Source organism: Anthonomus grandis, chromosome 14, assembly GCF_022605725.1.
Source record: "Anthonomus grandis grandis chromosome 14, icAntGran1.3, whole genome shotgun sequence".
NCBI lineage: Eukaryota > Metazoa > Arthropoda > Insecta > Coleoptera > Curculionidae > Anthonomus > Anthonomus grandis.
The window spans coordinates 7,586,996-7,613,411 of record NC_065559.1 but is presented as its reverse complement, the minus strand read 5'-3'; the positions used below and the strand labels follow the sequence as shown (position 1 = coordinate 7,613,411).

General features: G+C 30.5%; 1 protein-coding gene across 1 annotated transcript in view; it reads right to left on the bottom strand.

The window, feature by feature from the left end:
• Positions 1–26,416, bottom strand: part of LOC126744564 (gamma-aminobutyric acid type B receptor subunit 1) — a 371,298-nt gene that overhangs the window by 137,492 nt on the left and 207,390 nt on the right. Inside the window, exon 2 of the mRNA XM_050452020.1 lies at positions 13,120–13,383. Coding sequence (XP_050307977.1) covers positions 13,120–13,383 — 264 coding nt within the window. The remainder of the gene's footprint in view (positions 1–13,119; positions 13,384–26,416) is intronic.

Genomic DNA, 26,416 nt, shown 5'->3' with positions numbered 1-26,416 from the left:
TTATTTAACTAATATCGACATTTTTGACAAAGATATCCGTGGCAGTTAAAATCTGCTTCTCAGTATTTTTATCCTCTGGAGGTTAAGTGATACTATTTTAGGTATGTGTTTATATTTGTTGTTCCCATGCAATCCTATCTTATGCTAGATGTATTGCATCGTGCATTGAGTGTCTCATCGTTTATTTTAATCTGCCAATCCACCTCATTAAAGACCATCCTCGAGGTCTTTTTTCCAAAATAGTTGTATGTTATATTTACAAATAGAATTAATAACATAATAATATATTAAAATTTTTAGAGTTATGAAATGTTGATTATTTTATAATTCTCAAGGCCAGTGTTATATGCACTATTTTGAGTTTTTATGTTAAATCGAATTGTGAATTTGTTTTTTAGAAATATATACTTGTTTCCAAAAAAAATGGTTTTTATAATACTTGGGTATATACCTTTCAATTTAGAAAAAGTTACTGCATTTTTACTATCTTGCAATACAGAAACAATAATTTCATATCAATTAACTAATTGATTTACGATGTAACTCTGATTCAATTTAATAACATTCCATCTAATAACAATTTAGTATTATGATTAATTTATTCAATAACTGAATTAAACTTTTTTAATAAACTTGAGAACATTTTTTTTTAATATTTGCCATTATATGAGAAGGAAAGAATTCAGGTGGCGAGTTCGTCCAACTCCAAGGTCCAACTCCTCGCAAAACTAATTAATACAGTCCTGGGTACACTACTCAGGTAAATTCACAATGTATTTAACTGAAAGTATACTCTCTTAAATTGTGTTCTATGTGAGTAGTCCAATACTCACTTAAATTCAATACTCACTCAAGTTGAATATTGATTTTTGACAATCCTACTAACGACTGCGCCAAGTAAAAATCGATAACAATAGAATTCCTTTTTAAAAACCCAACTTATTGATTAAAAATATAAAAGTTGTAAAATACATATAAACTTAAAGTGATCTAAAATGAACAACATTATGGCTTTGCTCTGATTGACAATGAAAAGCATAATGAAAGCAATAAAGAGTAAAATAATATGCAAACTTAGCTAAAAATAAAAATGCAACGTTAATATTATTTTATTAAGTGGTGTATAATTCATGTGTTGTCATGCATGTGATGAACGGCTTCGTAGTGTTTTCTTAATTCATCATTGGACGTAAACTAGTTTTTTAAACAGAAATAGGTATATAAATTTTAACAATTTCTATATTTTAATCAAAAAGCTATAAATCAAAGCCTGTTTTTTACTGCTCTTATTTAGACATATAATTTTCTTATATATTTATTTATTTAATGTGTTCTTGAATAAAAAAGCTTCTATTTCAGGTCCTAAACCTGCTATACTTTGTTTCTGTTTAATACATATGACGCTAAACTTTATATATAGAAATAATAATATATGTCAAGTGATTTATATAGAAAGGCAAGAGTCTATTTTCTTTCTTTTGTCCTCTATCCTACCCTTTTTCCTTCTGTCACTATCCTTTCATTTTCCTTAGCTAATTTATTAGACTTTTGATCAAGAAGCCGAAAATTACGCGCAAAGTTATTCGGATATTTAAATATATATAATTTAAAGCTTCATTTTAGAATCCCTTTTAAGGAACAAAGTCTTTTATATCATAATCGACCTCACATCCCACTAATGATGCTTTTAATTAACGTTTTGCAATTAAGTGTGCGCCGGATTGCTGGTTGGCTCAGTATAGCTTTAAACTTTGCTAATGCGGTGTTACGGATCGGCGTCTAAAGTACCATTAACTAGTTGTTGCATATAAAGTGGGTCATAATTATTTAAGACAGCAACCGGTTATGTATAATAATGCATAATTCATTTCAGCGTATTAATTTGTGAAATTTAACGTTTATTGAGAGGAGGAGAGGTTGATGACTTGATCGGTCAAAGCACATTTTTGGCGCCCACCGTATTTGGTGATCCGGTATTTGGGTTTGATAGTAATGGCACTATTAATTAAAAAAATTTTAAATTATTTAAAGTGTAGAAATTTGATAGTGATAGTTTATGTTGTAAATTTGATAGTGTCTTTTTTTAATAAAATGTTATGTTTAGTAGTGCAGGTAAGCTTAAAGGATAATTTCGCTATTTACAAAATTTTATAATACAAAGTCCCAATTTAGGACCTGTGTAAGTCAAGGCTGCTGTATTGCACCCATACTCTTGAAGATTCAACCTGGAAAAAAATGTGAACCTATACGTATTCCAATTAAAGATCATAAACTGATGACCAAGCAGAAGTTTAGGAGAATGTTCACTACATATTAAGAAAAATAGACGAAAAATACAGCAAGTGAGGTTTATCAATTAGGTCATCAATAACATCAACAGAGTATGATGTGGTGGGAGACGCTGAAAAAATATTTAGAATTTAGAAACACAAATATTGCTAATAAATAAGAAATACGTCTCCAACATAAAAGCAATGGAAATGAACTGCTTGCGTAGATATTGCCAACTAACCAGAAAAGACAGAATAAGAAATACTAAAATTCGAGAGCTTGTAGGCATAGACATCAACTTCCTGGAAACTATGCAAAACTATGCAAAAGCTGATAGTATGGCTATTTCGAAAGGATGAATGATGGTCAAAAAATGTTACAGTGGATCCAATCCAATCGTAGAAAAAAGGGTAAACAAAGAAGATCTCGGTGAGAAAAAGTAAACAGTGCAATAAAAGAAAGAAGTTTTGCAAGCTAAGATGCGAGACACATTGAGAACCGTAAGAAATTCGTTGTTATATAAGTTTAAATACTTTTTTCCTGAACTTCTTCCTAAGAAAAAGACGCCCATTTAGCGTTGGCACTGGTAAAGTGAGAGCAAAGCTTAGCATTTTGCAATTGGATAATTCAGAAGTGGGTAGAAAATTAAAACTATTTATCATCTAAACTGTTCATCGATGAATCAGAACTTATAGGAAATCGTATAATTAAACCATACCACAACATGCACTAGTCGCAAGTTGAAAATCTTTACGTCATTATTTCATCAAGACATCAGTTTTGGGAGGGATAATTAAGGATTTTATATTTGTTTAATTTTTTCAACCTTACCCATACTACAAAATGTATTGCGAATGAAGAGGAGATAAAACATGATGGTGAATCTACCCATTTTATTGACACTTTTTAAATGAAGACTCAATTATCGGAGACGAATCGGTGAACGAGGCCCAATACACTGGCCGGCTTGATCTCCCGACCTAAATCCGTTACACTTTTATTTGTCGGGTCGTTTAAGATAATTTGTTAACTCCACATTTGTTGACGATATGAATAACCTCTGTGGGCGAATTGAAAATGACTGGAAAGAAGATGTGCGGATAAGTGTATTGACGCAAGTGTAGTCACTTTTAGTATTTACTTTAATACACGCACTCAAGCCGCTGTTATTATAGACTATTTAACAGTAAAGTAAAAATTTGAAAAATCATAAAATATTTTTAAAAAAGTCTAATCTAAGAAGCAATTTAAGTCATTTATACATTTTGGAAGAAAATTATAACCATTTATTTTTGAACAAACCAACTTTTTAAATTTTCGGACATTAATCCAATGTTAAAACACGTCGATTTCTCTCGTTATCCTCTACTTCAAATTTCTTACTTAAAGATCTACTTAAAAAAAAAACATTTAAATATTTAAACTTTGGCGCCCTCTAACGGCAAAACAAAGTAATTTTGATATAAGCAAATTGGCCTTAATCGTTCTATTTTTTGTCAAGGAATCTATGGTTAAGGTTGTACTCATTTTGCAGACACCTTGTATATTTGATAACATTAGACTTTAGATAATTATAGAATAAAACAAGAATAAATAATTTATATTCAAAAGAAACCAATCATTGACTTTCCTAGATTGCCTTTAAAAACCTTATTCATGCCCACGAATATCAGCTCTAGTTAGAATTTCCTTCAAGGAGTTTAAATATTGTTTAAGAAAATTCTTGATTTAATTCAAAGACCGATGAGGTAAGCTCAAGCTCTTAAAACTTCTCCAACACGTTAAACCAAGATGACTTATTACTATTTCCAGGTGTTTTAGCCTCTGATAGCTCCAGAAATTCATCTGGATCCTGTGAAGTAAACTTCTGGTTCATGTCAGTACCTCAGAATTTATATACGCTGTCCAGCTTCTTTAAGGACATAAAATCCATGAAATAAGAATCCTCTATTAGCTTTACCGTAATTCGTTTTGACTTTTAGGAACTTTTAGTGAAATTCTAGTCATGAGTTTTATGTAAGACGTTTCGCATTTTGATCCTAAAAGTACATAACCTTTAATTTTATCTTTTTTTTACAAACGATTAAGGCATTTGAATAGAGATGAGGATTCCAACTCATCATTAATTCAGCTGGCTTCAGTAAAATTCAGTTAATAATCATTCGGATAATCAACCATTTTTGCTTTAGCGCAGTCTATTTGTCAGGATAAAAAACGACTTTACCAGCCACAACTTATAACTGTCAATAAAAATACAGTAAAGGGATACTATTATTGCAAATTAAAATGTTAACTGTTTTTGAAAATTTTAACTGTCAAGGGTATTTAGCTGTACAGCTAACATACTTCCAGACTTCCAAGCAACCTAAAACTATGCAGACTCCAAACTTTATTTATTATCCAAATTCCAGCTTGAGCAATATTCCAGAGGAGACTAGTTACACCATTAGACAAGTCAAAAACTAACGGTAAAGATCCGAAATGATTAGGCTAGGTTGCCTATCTACAAAACCAAAAATAGAAATTTTTTAGTGAGAACTCCTTTTTTTTTAAAGGAGGTATGCTGGGATACATGCAGATTCCCGCAAGATCCAAAAAAAAAATCTAAAAGAATTGAGAGCCTTCATTATTGCTTCATAGTGAAAAAATATACCAGTTGTTCCTTACCTCTATACCAGAGGATATAAATAAAACAAAAAAACAAATTTTAATAATTACTAAAAACGCCATTTTTCCCATGTAACCGAGCAAGTGCAAAGTTTTAAGAGTTAATCTTTATTATCTTAATCTTTATAAAAAGCTAGTAAAAGTATAAAAAACAAAATTACCGAGCAAACTTTTTAATAGATTTTGACTTAAAACCCTTTAGCCAATTACATCGCCTCAAAAATCGGTGAAATTTACTTAAAATTTCAGAGAACGAATAAAGCACCTCTTGATGACTGTCGTTAAAAAGGAGTGAGAGATAGGCAAGTCCTTTCCAAATCTTTACCAGATCAGATTTATCAGTCAACATCTAGGCTTATTCAAAAAAAAAACAGCATTTACACAGTTGGCTAGCCTGGTGAGGCTACGTGTTTCAATCTTCTCTATATAGTCTAACTCCAACTTAAAATCCCATAATAAGACTGACAAAGACAGCTAATCAATTAAAAAGTGACAAAGTTAATTTAAAATCTAAAACTGAAGATAGACACAAGGTACGAATCCTCCAACTAATTCCTAAGAAGATCCACCATAGATTTGAGGATAACACTAAAAATAGTACAATTTATTACAAAAATAGTACAAAATGAAAGAATGTTTTAAAAGAGAAGCAAAAATTAGTGCAATAGTACAATTTCATATTACCTTGAGATTTTTGTTAATGTTCAAAAGAGGGGCGGTACTACTACGAATTTACAAATTATTAATATTGTTCTGAGAAGTCTTTAAAATGAACCGCGTTTTAGAGCAATTTAATTAATTTTGTTGTTTATCTTGGAAACAATTAAGCAACAGTCAATGCGAATGTGGTAAAAAATTTAAGTTTCTGGCAGAAAAGAGTATTATAGAAAAAATGTGTATCAAAAAAAAGTGTGTTCCTAAATTTACTTTAACTATTTCAATGAAAATTAAAATTTAATTGTGTTCTATATTTATTGATTTTTTTGTATATAATTTATTAAAGTATTTTTCGCCATTATTAAACTGTAACAAGATCGTAAGAGAAAGCGTCACTATTATAAAGGCTTTCCACGTGGTTAATAAATTACCGAGATAAAAGTGAAAACTGAGGCATCAAATATCAACAGCGCTTTAAAGAGATGTATAATCTCTTGATGGGAGAACCGCATTAGCAGAGTTTGGTACAATGCAGAGGCCGCAGCGTGCAGGAAACTGCAATTTGCGGAACGGCAATTAAAGTCATATTGATCACCGGTTAGGGAGACTGAAATCGCGCGATATAGGGTAATTTGTTAATTAGCGAGATGAGGCAAAAATATACTTTATAGCTTGGGGAAATAGTAGGGGGATATAAAGGATGACTAGAGAAGTTTATATGCAAAAGGATATTTGTTTTAAGTACACAAATATCATACAAGTCGCTTTTAAAATTTAGACTTCTACGCAAAGACGAGAAGGTCCCTTGATTGATGTGACATCAAAATTTAGTTGGAGATCAGACAGCTGGTGTTTGTGTTAGTTGCTACTTTTTAGTGATTAAATAGTGTATTTTTTTTGTAATATATTTGATTCTAATTATATTGATTTTAGAGACTACCATGACAGAACGCAATTTTATATAGAACATAAAACTGTAAGAATAAATAGTGTATTCCAGGTGTCAGTAGCCATGTTTATGAATTCAACTATTATGTTGCTAAATTTTATAATTTTAAGCTTTGCTATAAATCAGTTTCCAGAGAACCCTATATAATTTAGAAGAAAAAATATTTTTAATTTTAACTATTCTATTATATCTGGTTTTTTGCTTAAAATGTAGTTCTAAATAATTGTAAATTTATTACATATATTATGTCTTATAAATCGAATTAATTAAGTGTGAATTATTAATTTTATTCTAAATTCATTGATCATATTTATTAATTTTACCTTACATTTCAAGAAATTAATTACGTAAGAAAAAGTCTATTACAATAGCAACATACGTAGTCCTTTCCGCATGTTATTAATAAGAAATTCAATAAAAATCCTGAACGTATCGAAATATTTTATAACTTTTTCTAACCTATGTTGAATCACATCAAAATATTCCCCGCACATAAAAAACTTACTTTTATTAAACAGTCCTTCGGTTCTTGACAATCAATTTTAAACCATAACTTTTAATTTTTTTTGTGTCCTTAGGAAATTAAATCAAAGTTTTCGCTGGCGTCCTTTTATCTATTAACTAACAAGTGACGTCACGGCCTCTACTATTTTCTGAGCAGTATTTTGACGTGATTATTACGAATTCAAAATTTAAAAGTAATCTAACGTATTTAAAAAAAAGGATTTAAAAAATTGTTTTTAATTTGATTTTTATTATTAGATGGGCTATTGAAAAAATGCGTTTTTGAATTTTTTATGTGATAATTTCACTATGTAAAAACATCACTGCACATAATTATCTGAGGTATGCACCTAGTAATGCATATAGGTAGGATAATAATAAGGAATAACTAAGCCTTAGCTCTATTAAAATAACAGATTGTAAATTATTTAGTTTAAAAGAAGCTGCCATAGATAGTGAAGAGGAAGTTGCTGCTCAGTTCTATTCAGCTGTTTTCAGTACTTAGTTTTGCTAATTCATTATTAAACATAAATAGCAGGTACAAGTATGAATACACGAGTATCCACTGCTCTGAAAATTCAGAAATATCTCCACAAATGATAGTCGTTAAATGTCTCAAATTTAGGGGTGCACATAATTGTCTTGGAACTGTAAAGGATATAGAAAGTAATTACCTTAGAGCGAAGTTGTCTTGTAAAATTTATTGATCATCTAGAAAAAACAGGATTTGTCATAAGATTGGGAAGCATATTGTATTAACAGTAAATAAAAAAAATTATCTTGATGACCATCGTCTCCGTCATCGTATTCCTAATAATAATCGGTCGTCGTATTCATAATCCTTAGCCAATATGTTTTAAAATACAGAATTTTTATTTTTCTTTTACTCTATTTCATGTCATAAGTTCTAAAAGACAGTTCTTTGTTACAAATTCTTAAGTATGAGGAATATTTTATAAGTATGAAGAAGCCGCTTTATACGTTTTAAATCTTTTATCCTTATCAATTTTTAAAATCTCAAGCTTTATAGAAAAAGGAGTTTTCTGACTAGAAAATCAAGAACCTAATAAGCTTATATGGTATATTCAATGCGTTCGCAAAAATCTGTATGTTTTAAAGATATTTCGACACAAAAATAGACTTACTGTAAATATTCAGATAAAAACTTTGGCAACTTTAAAACTTACATAGAATCCAAATTCCTCAAGCTCAAATCAAAATTATAAGTTTTGCAAAGTTTTACTAAAATTTATTGAGATTTTTTTTCAATTTTCGACAACATTAAAGTAATAAGTTCAAGAATTATTGGATTCTAAAAGGCGGTCTACCTGTTTGCCCATTTATGTAATTATCAAATTCTTGTGATCTTTGTATTTAGGATTTCTCAGAAGTAAATGCTGAGGTATTGAAACCCAAGACCAATAAATTTATATAATAAATCTTTTAGGAAAATTTGTTGATCATTTAAGTTCGTTTTGTCAATGATGCATAACTTAATTGGGCCTATGGTACTTTTTACGTTAACTCATTATTTAAATTAGATTTTTTTAACATTACAGGTTTTTTGAAATTAATTTTATTGTGTGTAACAAATTTTTCCAAATTTGTTTTTTTTATTAGGAAATCTCCACTTCTTTCATCACAAACATTATTTAATTAATTTCTGTTAGAAGAAAAAAATATGCTAATTGAGATTTTATGAAACTATTGAAACCAGCAATATGGCCCAGCAGAAGTAAAAATGAGATAACATATATTTGAGTAAAGAAAAAGTCAAAAATATTAATAAAATGTATGTAAATCGCTATGTATTTTTGAGCGAAACAAATGCAGGCTCCTTAAAGACTTTTGGCTATTGTCTCTAATATAAAACAGAACGGTTTTCAGGAGTTAAAATTGATATGGGAATTGTCATTCTCTGGGTGAGGCATAAACTGACCTGCAGAAGTTGGTGGCTAATGTCATCCTGGATACACTCGATTTGCATCTATGATATTGCATTGTTCTCAATTTAAGCCCTAGGTCCTTAAGTAAAACATGTCTTCCTAAGGGAATTTAGGGTAAAATATATAACAGGAAGTTTTTGTTGTGGCATAACAAATATCATAAATGTTCTTCTTTTTATCCTATTACGTAGCACTTGACTACAAAATGAAAGAGTGGATCTAGTTACTGCAGTCAAGACAATGGCCACTTAAACGCCAACTAATGTCATCTTCTGTACGTTGTCTATTTAATTAAATACTTTTGTCCCACATCAAGTTGTATAATGTATAACATTTAAATTTATATATCGAGTCAAAAGTTTTGCATCGCCTTTTTTATCGGCAAAAATAGATTAGAAATTGATTACTTGATTAAATTTAATTAAGAAAACAGCTAAAATGCTCATAAAAAAACTTTATTGCTCTTAAGAGTTTTTTTAATATAGGGTTATTTCTTCTTAGATATTGAAATTAACAAACTAATTGGCCAATGTTAATTGACCAAAACATAATGTAAAACAGAACACATTTTAGGAGTTAAAACTGATGCGAGAGTTATCAATTTCTGATTAAGGCAAAAGTTGTCCTGTCAATCTAAAAAGATCCCGTGCAACTTTTTACAATTTTATTTAGGTCATTATACAAAACAAAATAAATGTCTAAATCTGCTGAATTCCTTTAAATTCAGAATATCTTAATAATTATTTGATTAAAAATATTTTTTACTAATTTTTATCTCAATTATTTCCGAAAACCCAATTTAATTGATTTATTTAAAATATATATGAAAAAATACTATAAAGTTCCTAAATTTTATAAGTTAAAACACGTTTTTCTACTTAACACATATCAGCTTTTTCTCCCCAACTCTGTCTATCTCCCTGTCATGTTTCGTTAAAAGACAGCCATCAGCCTAATGTCCTTATCGATTAGAGTCGAGCGAACCATCTCTTCTGATTAAATTTGGTCCAAACACTTCTTGTCAATTCGAAAGACTTTTTCGATACTGGAAATAGCTATAAAAACGGTCGCAAATTTTGACACGTTTTCTTTTATATCATAAAAAATTGAACTAAGTAAATATCAATGTTGGGCAAGTTTAAGCAACTGTTTTTATGAAGTATCAGCTCGATTCTGGAGAAATGACTTTGTTTATAAAATATGGAATAAAATAAAAAATTGTCAATTCGGTTTTTATTGTCAGAGATAATCCTTTTGATTATAAATATTTATAAAACATGTATTTTATCTTATTTAAAATCAACCAAATAATCATTATTAATTTAAGGTTTTTTTTAAATATTATGTGCATAACTTAAATGAACCTGATGTACAAATTCTTATAGACTTAAGACTAACAGTTAAGAAATTATTTAGCAAAAATCATAAATTTATTAGTATATTGAAATAGTATGAAGAAAGTAAGAACGATACTTTCCCATATGTGATTTTACTTATTAGCAAAATTGCATAATAGGATTTAAATAAACTAGCAAAATAATCATAATTAAGTAATAATAATAAAAAAAATATTGTTTAAAATATTTGCTTTAAATATTTTTAAATATTATATAAAGATTTTAAATTTTAGCCATTTTAAATAAAAATTAAGAGAAATTTAAATTGGACTGAATTATAAAATGATGTTATGGATTTTAATCAAGAATTATTACTAATAATTAGTTCCATTTTCATTTAGCTTGATAAAAAAAACAGTGAAATTAATTTCATAAGATGATTTTATTGGTTTTTTTTTCATAGTTTAAATGCCTCTCTAACTAACAGTTATTTTTATACATTCCAATATAACGAAATATTCATTAGGTTAATTTTAAGATGATTTCATTGAAATAACGTATTTATTAAAAAACAACAGTTAGTAAACAAGGTACTTTGTAACATTTGTTTCTACTTATTAACATCTTCAGATCTTTCCAAAGATTTTGCTCTTTTTATGAAATGCTAAAAGAAATCACAAAAATTATGTTTAGGCCAAAGAAAATTAAGACAAGAGCCATTATGAAATTTAACATTATGAACAATTTTTCGTAAATTATTTTTTGCAAAGAATATAAATAGTGCCACCAATATTACATTTTCAAAGAAATTGTCTACCTCATTTAACAATAAGCCAGTTTTAGTAAAAAAAGGGAATGAATTTAATTAAGTTATTAAAAAAGTGAAATTGGACATTTATTAATCTATGACAGTACACCTAAATTAAATATTGTTATTGACAAAATGTTTATTGCAAAAAATATTTTATTTTAAATATGTTTAGCTTAGATTAAAATTGTATGCATAACTTTAATGAATCTGTTGCACATTTTCTTAAAAACTCAAATGACACCAAACCTACATTAAAGTAAATTGAAGTAAGGTTTTAAATAGGATTAATAAAAAATCGCGAAGTAGATGCATAACAATTTGAAAATATTTGACATGTATTAAAAAATCTTGTATCTTCTCACCATTACTTTTTAATATTTTCTCAACCAAAATACTGGAAGGTACCCTGAAAAACTATCCTGAAGAAATTTCTGTTAATGACGTAAACATAATAACTTTAAGTACTCTGCTGACACCGCCATAATCGCAAACTGGTTTCAGACGTTCAGGGATTTTCAAACCTTGCTAAGAGTAAGTATTCTGCAGGTACAGAACCAATAAATTGAACGTATTCAGACGTACGAATATCTTAGATGCTAGGTCAACGAAAACTGGGATGCCATGCAGTAGGTCCGTTCTATACTTAAAGTTAGAGCATTATTTGTGAAAATAAAGTCATTATTGTGTTACTGAAGTTTGTCGCCCTTTGTTCAAACTCAAGTTGTACATTTTTTATGTCTTTACAAGAAATTGAGGCGTGGACTTAAACAGACGCAATGTGTAACTAAATAGAGGCTTCCAAAATTGACGGATATTCAGAATATTCTGGATGGACAGAGTGCGAAATATGAATGTGCTTACCAGAATTTGAACGTCATGCTCACACATAAAAAACGAAAGTTGAAATACTTTGGACACATTTTTAGAAACGAAAACTACAGATTTTTTAAATTAATAATAAGTTCAATCAAAGGCAGAATAGGACCCGGGTATCAAAGAATATTGTATCTAAAGAATTAGAGACAATGGTAAGGTGAGACTATGACAAGTCTTTTTAGAAAAGCCGTCGACAGAGAAAAAGAACAAGGCAGTTAAAGAAGAAAAAGATGTGCATGTTTTTGTATGCACTAAAAGATTCACTTGGAGATTAGTCAAGATCTGTCCACAATTGTTTTTTTTTCACACTGACAATGGAACACACTTTATGGGAACTAAACCTGAACTTTTTAAGCTTGCTCATCTATGCATTTACTGGGCTCTGTAAAATCATTTGAATTGATAAGCTGAATGTAAAATGAAAAATATAAAAACCTTTTACGATGAGCAACAATTTTCATAGGGATAATTTATTACCTAATTATATCAGATTGAGACTGTAATATATAGCAGATAATTACGTGCAAAAATTGTCTGATCTCAAGGATATAGTTCATTTTACTCTGGTCAGTAGTTTCAATTATTTCCGAGGGTGACTTAAATATGCTTAATATAATTCATCTCTGTCGCTGGGATATTATTCAAAAGTTATACGAGAATTTCGGGAACAGATGTTCAGTGTAATAGATATTTAAATACTTTACAACAAAGATAACATTGGTTGAGTTCTAGTAATTAAATAGGCATCGATGACTCTACTTTCGATTACTATTACACTTGTGATAGTAATTAGTCTCCGTGAAAGTGACAATTCAGGCGAGCAGCAAATATTTTAAAGATTAATAATAAAATTGTATGCTACTACTATAAAGCTAATATCAATTTGACTGTTATTTCTATATTATTGGTATCTTTTTTTTTCAATATTTCTGTTCAAAATACAGATTTTGGTTTAAATTAAATTTTTGCGCATAATTTAAATGGTCTGGCGTACACTTTGTTTATTTATAAATTTCAATCCAATCCTCAATTTGTATTGAACTAATTTTTAAATAGAATTCTTCTTTTTTCTAATATTTAGTAATAACTATATATACCCACCTCGCTATCATTGCTATGTAGCTTTAAAATATATCCGGGCAGTAAATCTTTTCTTGCATTTACGTCTTCCATAGCCAAATGAGCGGCTGGCATACAAGCCTGTCCCCCCTGCCACCCCGCCTTCCCATCGATAGGGAAAATGGCGCCAATGTGCAGGACGTTTCCGTCGCTTTGGGCGCCATGGGTGCGCCCACCGCCCACCACGGCAAAATAACACGCTAGTAATAGCAACGGTATCCGGACCCTCCATAATAACGTTAATTGCTGAAACAAATAAAAAACGTTGAACATTCTAATGCATGAAAACCCATTGTAAAAATTAGATAACAGATAACCCTGACCAGGGCTTATACGAGCCCGCGATCAATAAATTAAAAGTGAGGAAAAGGTAAGCTGTTCTTGACACAGTTATTACTGCATGCATTAACCTAAAAACTGGAAGTTTTCACAGCAATAGCACCTGTGGAGTAAAATTTGGGTAAAAGCTTTTTAAGAATAATATCTGAGAAGTCCAATTTGTCATTTCTGTCAGCTATATTCATAATAATTCTTAAAAACAGTTGTTATTTTTAACACATATTTGCTTTGTTATTTATATCGAATAAATTGAATTTTTATGCATAACTTAAATGAACCTGATACAGATTTTTTATATACTCCAATAAAACCATACTTGCTTCTTCCTTGAGTATTAACTTGTTTTAATCCTGATTTCTGGCCACGACTTGTTGGCATGAAGAGGTATATTTTTGCCAGAGAGACTTTGTTAACGCTGCAAGAAATATTTGAATTTTTTAACACAATCTTTGAAACCAGAAACAAAGACATATTAATTCAATTAATGATTTAGGCCTAACCTGCTTATTTTAATATAGTATTTATCGAAAATAAGGTCAAAAGACTAGAAGCTTTTCGAAAGAACAACAAATTAAACTACAATGTTTTATGTTTTACTGCAAACATTATCTTCTGCCGGACGAGATTACACATCTAAGAATTATTTGTTTCGATTTTAAAGTTCTGCAGGATCCATAAACATGAAGGATCTGCCATATTAGCTGAGCATAATCTTAGGACTCTATATTCTTAAGATCTCTAAATAGTATTGAGAGCATCTCCAAAGAAACCCTTTGTGAAGTTTTGAAAGAAATTTGATAAGAGCTGAAAACTAACATTTTAAACTTATGCAATAAGATTATATGCACTTGGATACTGTGTGATGATTATACAATTGTTTTTCTGATCAAAATTAAGAAGTTTCGGAACTAGTTTTACTGCATATGTATTGTATATTCAAACACTAAAAAAATGATACGAATCTCTCGAAGCTAACATCTTGGGTAACTTCTCTAATAGGAACTCGACGGTTTTTCAAAATACCATTACTTTCTGCCTTAACGTTTTCGTTTACTATTAGTGCTATTGTTGAACATTTCGAAAGCCTTCGATACTATCAATAATAAGTTGTTATATTGCAGGTGAAACTATAAGGCTTTCGAGCGACAGCTTAAAATACTATCATTTTATTCTTGTCATATCATTTTTAATATTATTTTCTGATAACAATTTGTTTTCAAATATGCTGAGGGGTTCCATAAAGAAAACATAATAGTTCTTGTGGTATCCAAGGCGTCACTTTTGAAATGCTAATAACTCAAAAACAATTTAACGTTCACCAAAAAACTTTGAAAGTATACTTTGTCTTTGTCAGTTGTTTACACGCATTAACCTGAAACCCGGAAGTTTTCCCTATAATAGCACCTGTGGAGTAAAGCTTGGATAAAAGCTTTTTATGATGATTATTATTTTTATTCTCTAACGGAAAAAGTGGATAATGATAGAAATTTAAGCAAATAGGTACTCATTTGTAAGTGTAGTATTAGTACAAGAATATTATTAGTTGACATGCAAGATGTGAATGAATATTTGAGTCATGAAATAATTAATTTTAAAGAAAGATAAAGTCATTGAAATTATTTTGCTGTATAACACAGTCTCACATTAATAATTAAATAATAAGGAATGTGGAGGACATATACATCAGATTATTTTAAACTCGAATATACCAAGTGGAAGAATGGCCAAGAGTCTAAACTTCGCTAAACTTACATTTTGATATGTTTTTGCATTGTATGTACAAAGAAATACTTAAATAAAGGCTTTATTAACTTATATACTAGATATAAACGATAATTATTTAACTTTTAATAAAAAAATACTAATATCCAATTAGGTTATGCTAGATTTTGGTCGGACCTTGTAGGATTTAGTCGCAACGGTTGTATCTTGCTTAGACTGAAAAACTAGAAAACAACTTCAGCAGTTTTGTGAATCAACCTCGTTAAACGCTTTGGTGATGGAAGAATTAAAACCTATCGCATTTTACAGGGAAAATATAGATGGTAATAGTTTCAACTTGTTTTTAAATTTTTAACGTTGGAAAATTAGAGTCAAATTACCTTCCTATCTTAGTAAACGCTACAAAAAAATGTCATATTACTAGTCAGAGCATTATGTCCGGGTCAAATAAAAATGTATTATTTTTACATTGGTTTATTGCCCTAAGGTTCTAATAGGAGTTCGTACAAACATTACAAAGGTGAAAAGAAGCGTTAAGTAAATATTAATAAGCACTAATAAAAGTAGGAATAATAGTACAAAATTTCTCTTAAGAGTGACTGTCCTACTTCCAACTTAAACTACTGTATAAATTAGCATAACACGTGATGTGATATATACTGTGTGATCAGAGTTCATTCGTAAGCTGAACCATTAAGATATCTTAATGTTAAATATGTCATGTACCTTAAAGGTTTATCTCAGTTCAAACAACAATTTTTAGTAATTTGACTCCAGTAACATGATATGGTAACGACCCAACCGCTACTAAAATACTACTGTTCTACTGTTAAAATACTAATGTTCTCTCACATTCGGGAATCATCTCATCCGTTACTTAGACCCGAAAGTGCAACAGAGATAAGCCGAGCGGAATACCTCGCGGCATCTCGGAACATAATGGAAAAGTTGAAGAAGGTTCCGGATCAGTTTTCTACTTTGCATAAAAATTCTTCCAAATCTAAATATTAGCGCCACATATATGAATTTTTGTTCAAAATAGAACAGATCTAATAATAAATAAAAAGTCAGAACCGAATTTTCCGTAAGAAATTTTTTAATATCTTAAGAAGAAATATTTTAAGCGTCGTAAAACAATTATTTACAGTAAGTCTCCCGTTAAAATAATTATTAGAAGCAACCCAAAGGTACAACTATAAGTTAAATCTCTGCAAACAAATCTGCGATCATTAATATTCACCACACCCTTACCAATATTGTGTAAATACCTACCAAACCACTCATTTGATCGCATTTTATAGTCTCTCAATTAAATCAATGAAAGATTGGTATTTAGCCCTTTAAATGATCATATTTTATTAATTGGTACTGTGAGATAACAGTATCAAATGACATATAAGTTGTAATTTTTTATAAAGCAGTTGTACAATTATGATTTGGCTTAAAATCAGATTGACGTCTACGACTTTAACAATTTTTTTAACACTTTAGACAAAACCGTTAGCTATTGCGGTTTTTATGCACATGGTTCATCTGATAGACTTATCATGCCACACCGACTATTACCAAAGAACTAACTATTATAGTATTATCAAGATATTTAAACCTAGTGCACGTGAAAGCTCCGATGACTTGGTCTGCACTTTTTCCTCCCCCAATATTAAGGGCAATTCGAAATATCTACAATAGAGTATGGAGATGGTATCTTAACGGTCAGTGTCAGTCTAATTAAAAGTAAGGTCGGAATATGTGTACCTTAGCCTAACTCAGACTCTTCAGTGACTCCACAGCTAGCTATTTAACTACGCCGTTTATAAGTCCCAGTCTAGCAAATGGATCTAGTTTCTCAGTACTAGTATTACCTAAGTGGCCAAGCACCTGGGCAACCTGTACTCTACAGTCCTCCTTCACCAATATCCTTCATAGAGTCTACTACTAACTTAAAGCTCATCTCGACTTAATGGCTGGTCTGCTGACTTAGCAGTTTGGAATAATTTTTTTGCGGTATCTAGGATTTAGAATGTTTTCTACACATTCAAACATAGCAAATACCTCTTTAAGGCTTGGAAGACAATGTCCTGCTCTCCAGCCCTAGATCTTGCTAGTATTTGGGACCCTATAGATGCCAATTAAAGTTTACTATTTTAGGGTAAGTAGACCATGGATAGTAGGTCTGATATGTAGATAAAAGTTGTCCAGGTTTGTTTTTATTTTAAAATTTCTCTCGATCAGGGACGATAAATTGCAATAATTATAACTGGAATGAGTTGCACTGTATAGCGATAATTTATCTTTGTAGTTTACTGTACCTCTATCCGCATTTCGTGGTGCTTTGTTATCGCATTTCGCGTTTGAATGATATTTCACCGCTTTACCTCAATTCGATTATCTCTGTTGTATAGACCAAAGTATCGTAATAAATTATAAATTTACAATACTACTTTTTAGTTCACCTTTATTAGCCTAAAACTAAATCCGACGACCGAAATTTTACATTTACATGTCGACAATGTCACCTTAATAAGATCCGACTGCAGATCTCCCTAATACCATTTACATAGTAGTTCAATTCGAGATAAAGAGAGGGCTTCTGGTGCGACCTCGAGCCTCACTTTATCCTTTGTACTATGACATACTTAAATTTGGATCTCTTCTTGAGCTGTATAGGCCGCTTTGCCCTCCGTAATCCTTGTCTTATCTTGCTTTCTGTTTAGAGCACTAGCAACCCGGGTTTTGGATTTTCAGTTTGTTATAGGGAAAATAGAAAAATCCTTTAGGCGAAAGTAATTTGATTCGGGCTAAAGAATGACATAAATTTTTGTAATTATTTATTTTTTTTTGGAAAATATATAAACAATAAGTTACTTGTGCTTAAGTGCTGTGAAGCATTTTAAAACCAAGATTTAAATTTTAATATTGGATTAAATTAAAGGGCAAAGTTGATTAAAAGGATATTTTGCTTTTCTTTTAATATAATCAAATATTAACACGACTTCTATTAATCAATAATATTGCTCTAACGAGAGATAATCAGCCAGAGAAACTTATTCATTTCAATGGTTCAAATGGTTTCTTATTACACAATAAATTTTCTTTAAATTTCAGAGAGGGTTGAAAATATAATTTTCGTTTGCAAATTTGCAAACTAAATTATTCCTATATCTAAAGCCGGTAGAGATCTAAATAGTTGTTTTTACGGTCGCCTATTTTTTTTATTCAAATAAATGACATTAATATGCATACTGACAAAGGTAGAGAATTCCTTAGACGCCTATAAATGAATTTCTGCACAATGTTGCTTAATTTCAAAAAAGGGATGTGAGCACAGATAATACGTAAATCAGAAAGCAGCAAATATAAAATAAAACCTTAAACCATTTAATTCCACTCAGTTTACCTAGATTTTGAGTGATACATTTTATTTTAATTACTTTTAACTTCGTTGATAAATAATGATACTGAGCCGTTTATAAACGCCTGTTGTGTGTGTATAAGAGTTGCAATAATGATTAATCCTCAAGTGACCTTGATAGGAGTACATTTATATCGTCTAAGGTCCGTTCCAGAGATTTTTTGTCTATACACTTGTCTAGGCTTTTCGATGCGTGGATGTGATGCTGTCAAAGGTTGACATATGCGCTTCATGCATTCATAATTTTATAGTTAGGTCAAAGTCAGTTATATGTAAATTCTGTCTGGAAAAATATCATGTGCAGTGCGTTCTAATGAGAGATCTAATGGTAAAAGCAATAAAAGACTGTGCAAACTTGGTTTGGTATTATGATTTATGTATTTTACTAGTAAATGACATGGTATATATAGCGAAAATAATTCAGAAATTGAAAAAACAAACGGAATTATGTATTTAAAATTCGACACACTTTCTGATCAATTTAGATAGAGAACACAATATTAATGAAAGAATCCTGATCAAATGTTGGGAAGAAAAATAGCTTCCCACCCTTGTCAAGATTGTCAGATATTTTGGAATCCACCAACTGCACATTTGCTTGAGACGTTTTAATAATACCAAATGTAGTGTCTGTGTAGTGTATGTATATACACAATATTTTTGATAAAAACTGTATATGAGTCAGTATATAAGTCAAATCATCTATATTTCTAAAACACCAAAGAAAAACGTTTTGATTATGCATAATAATATACAAGATCTAGTAAGTAATTGGACTTAGTGAGTGAAACACATATCTCACAGAGAATATCAACGAAATTGGAATTTTAATTCCCAAATATAAAGCTATCATTTGATTTTTATTATTTTTTAATTTCAAAAAGTTTTTAAAATTAAAAAAAGTCCTAGGTAGAAAAATCTATTTTTTATTAAAAAACTTGGGTATATAAATTCAATATTCATTAAAATGTGCATAACCTTACTGGATACGAACAACGTTTTTTTTAGTAAAATATATTAAAAAAAATCTAGGATTTTATATAGATTATAGATAGAAAACTATCTTCCAATATTTTCAAAAATTATAGTTTGAAGTCGCAAAATGACTGATTAATAAGAATTTTCTAAAAGGCCTTAAAATTTTAATAAAATACAATTAAGACCCTTAATTTATCAGATTTATATAAATGTTTATGCATAACGAGACCTTAAAAAGTACAGTAGCACTTCCACCATTTTATCAGTAACATATATCTTATAATTCGCGTTTTAAGAAAAAAACTCAGTTGAAATTGTGCATATTTTAAAGGAATATGACGTTTCTTCAAAAAAAAAAAGGCACACAAGGCAAATTATAGATAAATAAATTTATTTTGAAAAAATCTTATTCTAATTTCAACGTCTTATTTCTTATAGAGAAAAGTAAAAAATATTCTCATATTTATTAAAAAACGATGTGTCACAGGAGCCCGGTTCAAACTCTGTAGCTCCAGCGGTGCCTTTACCATTTTGTTAACGTCATTAAAAAGATAAAAGTATATGAAGAGTCAGGGGGAAGAACGATGAAAGTCCACATTTAACGAAAAATAAAGTATTCAATGCAAAACGATGCTTGTAGTCTCTATTTTGTCGGCTTACAGTATAAGAAGAAACAAAGATGACAGTCCAAAGTTATAATCGAAATAAAATTAGATGTACTAGGAAAGAACGCTGAAAGTCCATGCGTCAGCGGAAAAAACGCTGAGAGTCCCATATAGATTGAATGGCGCCTTTAAAAATATTACTTCATAATATTATAAAAATATCACTTTTAAATCAGTGCGACTGTGTTTTTGTGAGTGATAACTGATAAATATTGTAAACACGTGCATTTTTAAGGTTATGGAGAATAGTTTGCCTAGCGCTCTGACGAAAAAACGAAGGAAATATGGACGTATTTCTGATGCTACAAAGAAACTTCGCTTGAAATCTCTTGAGACTGGCAGTGATTGTAACTGTAAGAGTTTGAAATGTTTTTCTGTTGTAAATGAAGAAACGCGTCGTATAATTTTGCGTGAATTTAATAATTCTTTAATATTTAATAACACGAATTATATTTAATAATTCGTGTGTAAAGCAGCACATCTTGTCTTTCAAATCCCGTAGCAGCCATTACAGCTTAAGTAAGTCCAAGAAAACGTATCTATCGGAGGACCTAAATGTTGCAAAAACGCATAAACTGTTTAAACAAAAACATCATGATATGAAATTATCTTACGACAGCTATCGAGAAATTTTTAACAAGAACTTCAACATTAGTTTTGGGTACCCTCGTTCAGATAGCTGCTCTTTCTGTGACGAGATAAACGTTAAAATACAAAATCTTCAATCAAAACTCTCATAGACGGAAAAAAGTACTGCTGAAATTCTCAGAGAATTAAAGAAACTGCAACTGAATAAAGATAGTTATTTGAGGAAAGCAGATACCTTTTACAAAAGGAAAACAGCTGCGAAGAATGAGAGTAAAAAGACAATGAAAATGGAATCAATATGCGTCGATTATGCCAAGAACTTACCAGTTCCAAACATTTCCACAAATGACGTGTATTATTGCCGTCAATTGTCAACTTACACATTTCTTATTCACATTTTATCGGATAATCAAGCTATTTTCTATACTTATCCAAAAGTAATAGGCAAAAAGGGTAGCTCGGATGTTTGTTCGTTATTGCTGTACAATCATCTAAATCAGCAAACGAGGAAACTAAATATTTTCTGTGACTCATGCCCAGGACAAACTGGACTATGTTTAGATACTTGCATTATGTTATACATTTTTAGAAACGTTTGGACTTTATTCAAATAACATTTCCGATTCGAGGCCATTCATATATGGAGTGCGACAAGGACTTCGCCGCAGTGAATCAAAAGCATAGAGCAGAAATACCGCAAGACTGGATAGAGGCTTTCGAGTCAAATCGGAATAAACCGTCGTCCTTTAAAACTGAAAATGTTCAACAACACTTTTTCCGGCAATGGGAAGTGCTTCTAAATACATTTTACAAAAAAAATGTCCCTTTCCAACTAGAGTTATTAGGGAAATAAAATTTTCAAAGGAAAATCTAAGGCTTGTGTATTTCCGGACAACATTCAACGGGGAGTGGCAGTCAGCTGATATTGTCGGAAAACCATTGGTGCCAAACAATAGGGGGGAGTTTGAATAACCTGGAATTTCTTACGAAGGTATAAATTTGTATGCATTTTCCGATGAGATTTTACCTTATCCAGTTTGTCTTGTTTCAGGTCTACTCCCTTTATCAGGTGCTAAGTTCAAAGATCTAACTAAGCTTGCAAGATTTTGTGGAGAATCGCCACAGGAGTACATTTGCAGTCTGCCACACAATTGAGAATTTCTATTTCATTTCGTAGTCTCCATTTTGTCACCAAACAATAAAGATTTATTTTGTAAAATTGAGCTTTTATTGAAAAATCGTATCAGTTCTTGATAAGAAGAGGAAATATCGATAAAAGTCACTGGACCCTCATCTTTCTTTCTCAGTTTTTTGCGATCTCTTTTAGAATTTTTTGTTTTTAATTATTCTAGAGCCTTACAATTTTTTTTCGGGTAGTAACGCCGTTCAGCTACCCAATAGTACATATTTATTCATTGAATAGTTTTTACGCTAAATATAGAATGGTTTCAAACTTAATTTTATCGATATTTCGATTTTATGTTTCATGAACTTTCATCCTTATTCCCCCTGGCTCTTCATATAATATAGATATTTTCATAAAGTGTTATACATCATTTTAAAGGAAAAAAAAATCTCTTTAATTTAGCAAAAAAACAAAATGGCTGCTATAAGAAAAAAAGAACTTGAGGATGGAATCTCAGAACCGAAACGTCGAAAATAAAAACTGAATTCAGGTATGTGTTGTCCTTAAAAAGTTTTCCTAATATTGTTTTTACAGATTTTAAAAATACGTTGAAATAAAAAAAAATACAGGCCTTTTTAAAAAATGCAACTTTTTAATTTTTTCCAAATATTGTAAAATCGGAAAAAGATAAAATCGTTCTAAAAGCGGCACTAAATTGGTAACTAAATGCCTTACAACTTCTCCTATTTAACCAATTTTATATCTCTTATAGCTTCCAAGATACCCATACATGTATACACAATTTGGGCCACACTGTATAGTAAAAAATAGCAACTCAATCAGCTATCTTGGCCCGATAAACTTATAATCAGTGGTAGGCAAAACCCTAGAAATTACGATTATAGTACGATTATTACGATATTGCGATTGTAAGTTTAGAGCAATGTTGTAACAGTTTAATACTGCTGCATTCAATTTTTTAGAAAAAAAAATTACCTCATAATGAAAACCGAGCTTAAGTCACAGTATTATATTCCAAACCTAATTCCATAAATGCTCAAGAACTCCCAGAACTTTCAGTCTGAATATGTACTAATATTCTTCAAAGGGTTCAAACATTCCATAATGTTTTCAAATTAATGATGAGGTAACAAAAAAGTTTTTTTATTCAAAGTTGCGTTCGTACGGGCACACAAATTCCATATCTAAAACTTTTTGAAAAAATGTTTGCACTTATCCAAATAAACTCAAAATTCCCCTCGAAAACACGTCATAAATAAAATCCCGTGTGATCCCGCAAACTGTAAAAAAGTCCCGTCGCGAATAAATCACGATGGTTTCGATATCGTCACGGACGTATAAATATCATTTGGGATATAAATAATGCTATATTCGTATTCCCATTTCACGGGAGACGCATATGGAATCAGATGTCAAGTGACGAAATTGGATGTTGACATGAGAGATTTGCTTTTAGGTCCTTCAAAGCCAAATAGAAAAAAATATGTTTTTTTTGACTAAAAACCTGCTATATTAGATGATTTTTTAGGTGTTTTATTAAAATCCTATAAATATAAGACCTTGCGGTGAAGGTCAAAACACGAGTAAGGTCTTCACTATTTAATTCACAGCAAAAATCAATATTTATTTTTAGCAAATTGAATAATTAAAATCTGAGGGACATCAAAACCTATCCATGTTAAATAATTTATTAGTTTGTGGTATTATTAGAGGTAAATTTAGCATGAACATCGATGTTTTTTGCTTAAAATTAGTTTTCATTTTTCAAAAGCTAATTGGACCTATTGTCTATAATTTCATAAAAGAAGATATTTATTTATAATCGGTCAAATAATGCCCATCTAAAGCATAACATAAACTTAACAATATGTAACAGTTTTTAGCGTTATATCTGGGATGCTCTACATCAGAACCCTTTTATGAATCCAATCCTTAAGGTGGTATAACGACTTTCGTGTATCTTGCCAGTGACTCGTATCATTTCGGTTTATTCGTATGCAATTTTCTATTTTATTCTTTACCATCTCATTTGACCATCATACAAATTACATTAACGTAGGATATACAATTGAGATAAAAAAAAATACTTAAAAGATCCATGCGGTTTGCCTGCAGCCGCTTTTTCTAGGCTAGAATATTGGTCATTCATGGGGTTTACTTGAGACCACTTTCTTGAAATTACAGAAATCGATTCATCTGGGTTAGACTAATTTGTGATACAATTGTATTTTATGGTTTTTTTGGGTGTACTTTAAAGAATTAAGTATACAATATAAATATAAAAGTTTATTTGGAGATTAAAAATAAAATTACATTGAGGGAGATCAAAGCCTAATAATATAATATACCCTACATAAACAAGTACATTCAAACAAAAGGGTTATCAAAGTTCTTTATATGCCCCTTGACTTCTCTTGATATCATTAGGGCAATAGATATCGATTGCGAAATAAAGAGTGTTGGTAAAATGGTAATGCCTTTTTTAATTCTACATCAAAGCATCCAGTCCGTTATATTTATAGTTAACTATTTCCTTACTTAAACAACTCATGATACTGATTATGGATATCATTAATAACATTAACACTTTTATAGCACAAATCTTTCGAGATCGTATTTTTAATGACCATAGCGTGATTGTGAAGATCGCTGCTGAGATAGAAAATATTCCCGGTAGTACAAATCCTGGATTTGCAGCGCTCAGTTTTTGTTCCGAAGTACTCCTTCCATCTCCACACTGTCCTATTACCATATTTTTTAAACGTCCTATATGGCTGATTGTCCAGAAACAATTTGGGGTTCTTGATGCAAGCTTCGAAATAGACTATAGAATTTATAACTAAAAAGGTGGTTGTTTATTGGGTTATAAAATGTTTGATGTTAAATAAACAAAATATAATGTTTCATTACTATGTCCTATTAAAAATTAAATTGTCATGTTCAGGTCAAAGCTTTAAATGCAAGAGATCAGCTCTCAAAAGTTTAATAGTCAAAGTGGTCCACCAGACCAACGGTAAAGGTTCTTTAGGTTTTATAGGGAATTGTTGCTCGTATCCATTTATGTTATGCTCGAGCATAGGCCCGAATAGGCTCCTGATCATTAAAAGAAAATTAAAGGGCATTGAGCTAATAAAGACTGAAAAGGGTTGTGTTGGGTTAAATCTGTGATAGAACAGGTTAATGATATAAATTTAAAAAATTATTGAAATACGATGGATTTTAAGTTGCTAAGAAAATTGAATAAACACGGTTTTAAAAAACTATTGAACGTTTACGATGAAAAAATACGTCGAGTTATCCTTCTTTTCATATTGAACCACAAACTAAAATAACAATTGCACAAGACAAGTTTTTGTCGATTGACAAAAAAAAAGTTGAATTAATAAAGAGGTTGTCTGCAGACTTTCAATTTGATGGATATTCGATCAAACAAATTTAGAGAAGACGCAGATGTTTTAATCGTTCACACAGCAATAGAAATAGCAGAAATTTATAAAAAAACTGTCATTATTATTGTTCAAGATATTAATTTATTAGTTTTATTACATCAATTAAATGTCAAAAATCTTGCAGTTTATTTTTTAAAAGCAGGATCACAAAATGTAAGTGACTGCTTATATTTATCAAATAGTTTCAAATTCTCAAATTACTGTTCAATTGTTGCATTCTTACACTGTTTCACCGGTTGCGATTCACCGCCTGCGTTTGCTGGAAAAGGAAAGAAGAAAACAGTCGAGTCGTTCATAAAAAATACAAATTTAGCTGAATTAGTACAGCCTTTTTATAAACAGAATTCTGATCCAAAGCTTATTGCTCGAAATGGTTGTGTATTGATTGCATCTATTTACAATTCAACTAAATCAACCTCATCTCTGGATGATTTGCGATTTCAGCAGTACCAGGTATTGACTGCAAAATCTAGGTTTCAATTGGAAAAGTTACCTCCAACTGTTGGAGCAGCTAGCCAGCACTGTTTTAGACGTATTATCAACTGCAAACCTGGCTGGAACATGAATTAAGCGCTACTAAATGGGGCTGGAAGGAAATAGTTGATACTTCTAAAATACTCGTGCCTCGCTTCACTGACATCGCAGTCATACCTGAAGAGCTCTTGAAAAAATCTCGTGTAATTGCAAAAACAAGCTGCTCAACAAATAGATGCGGATGCCGCAAACACGGATTAAAATGCACGGTATTATGTGTAAAATGTCAGAATTCAGATAGTTGTTGTAACACTGAAAAAATTGTGGAAGATCTAAGTGATTCCGAGGATATTTCCTATGAATTAGAGCCGCCAAGTATTAATTTGGATCCAGAATGTGAAGAACAATTCAGTGATATTGAAGAAGAGTATGAAGATGAAGGAAGCACGGAATTCAATGAAAGTACGGATCATAAGCAAGAAATTATGATTTTGTCTAAAAGAAA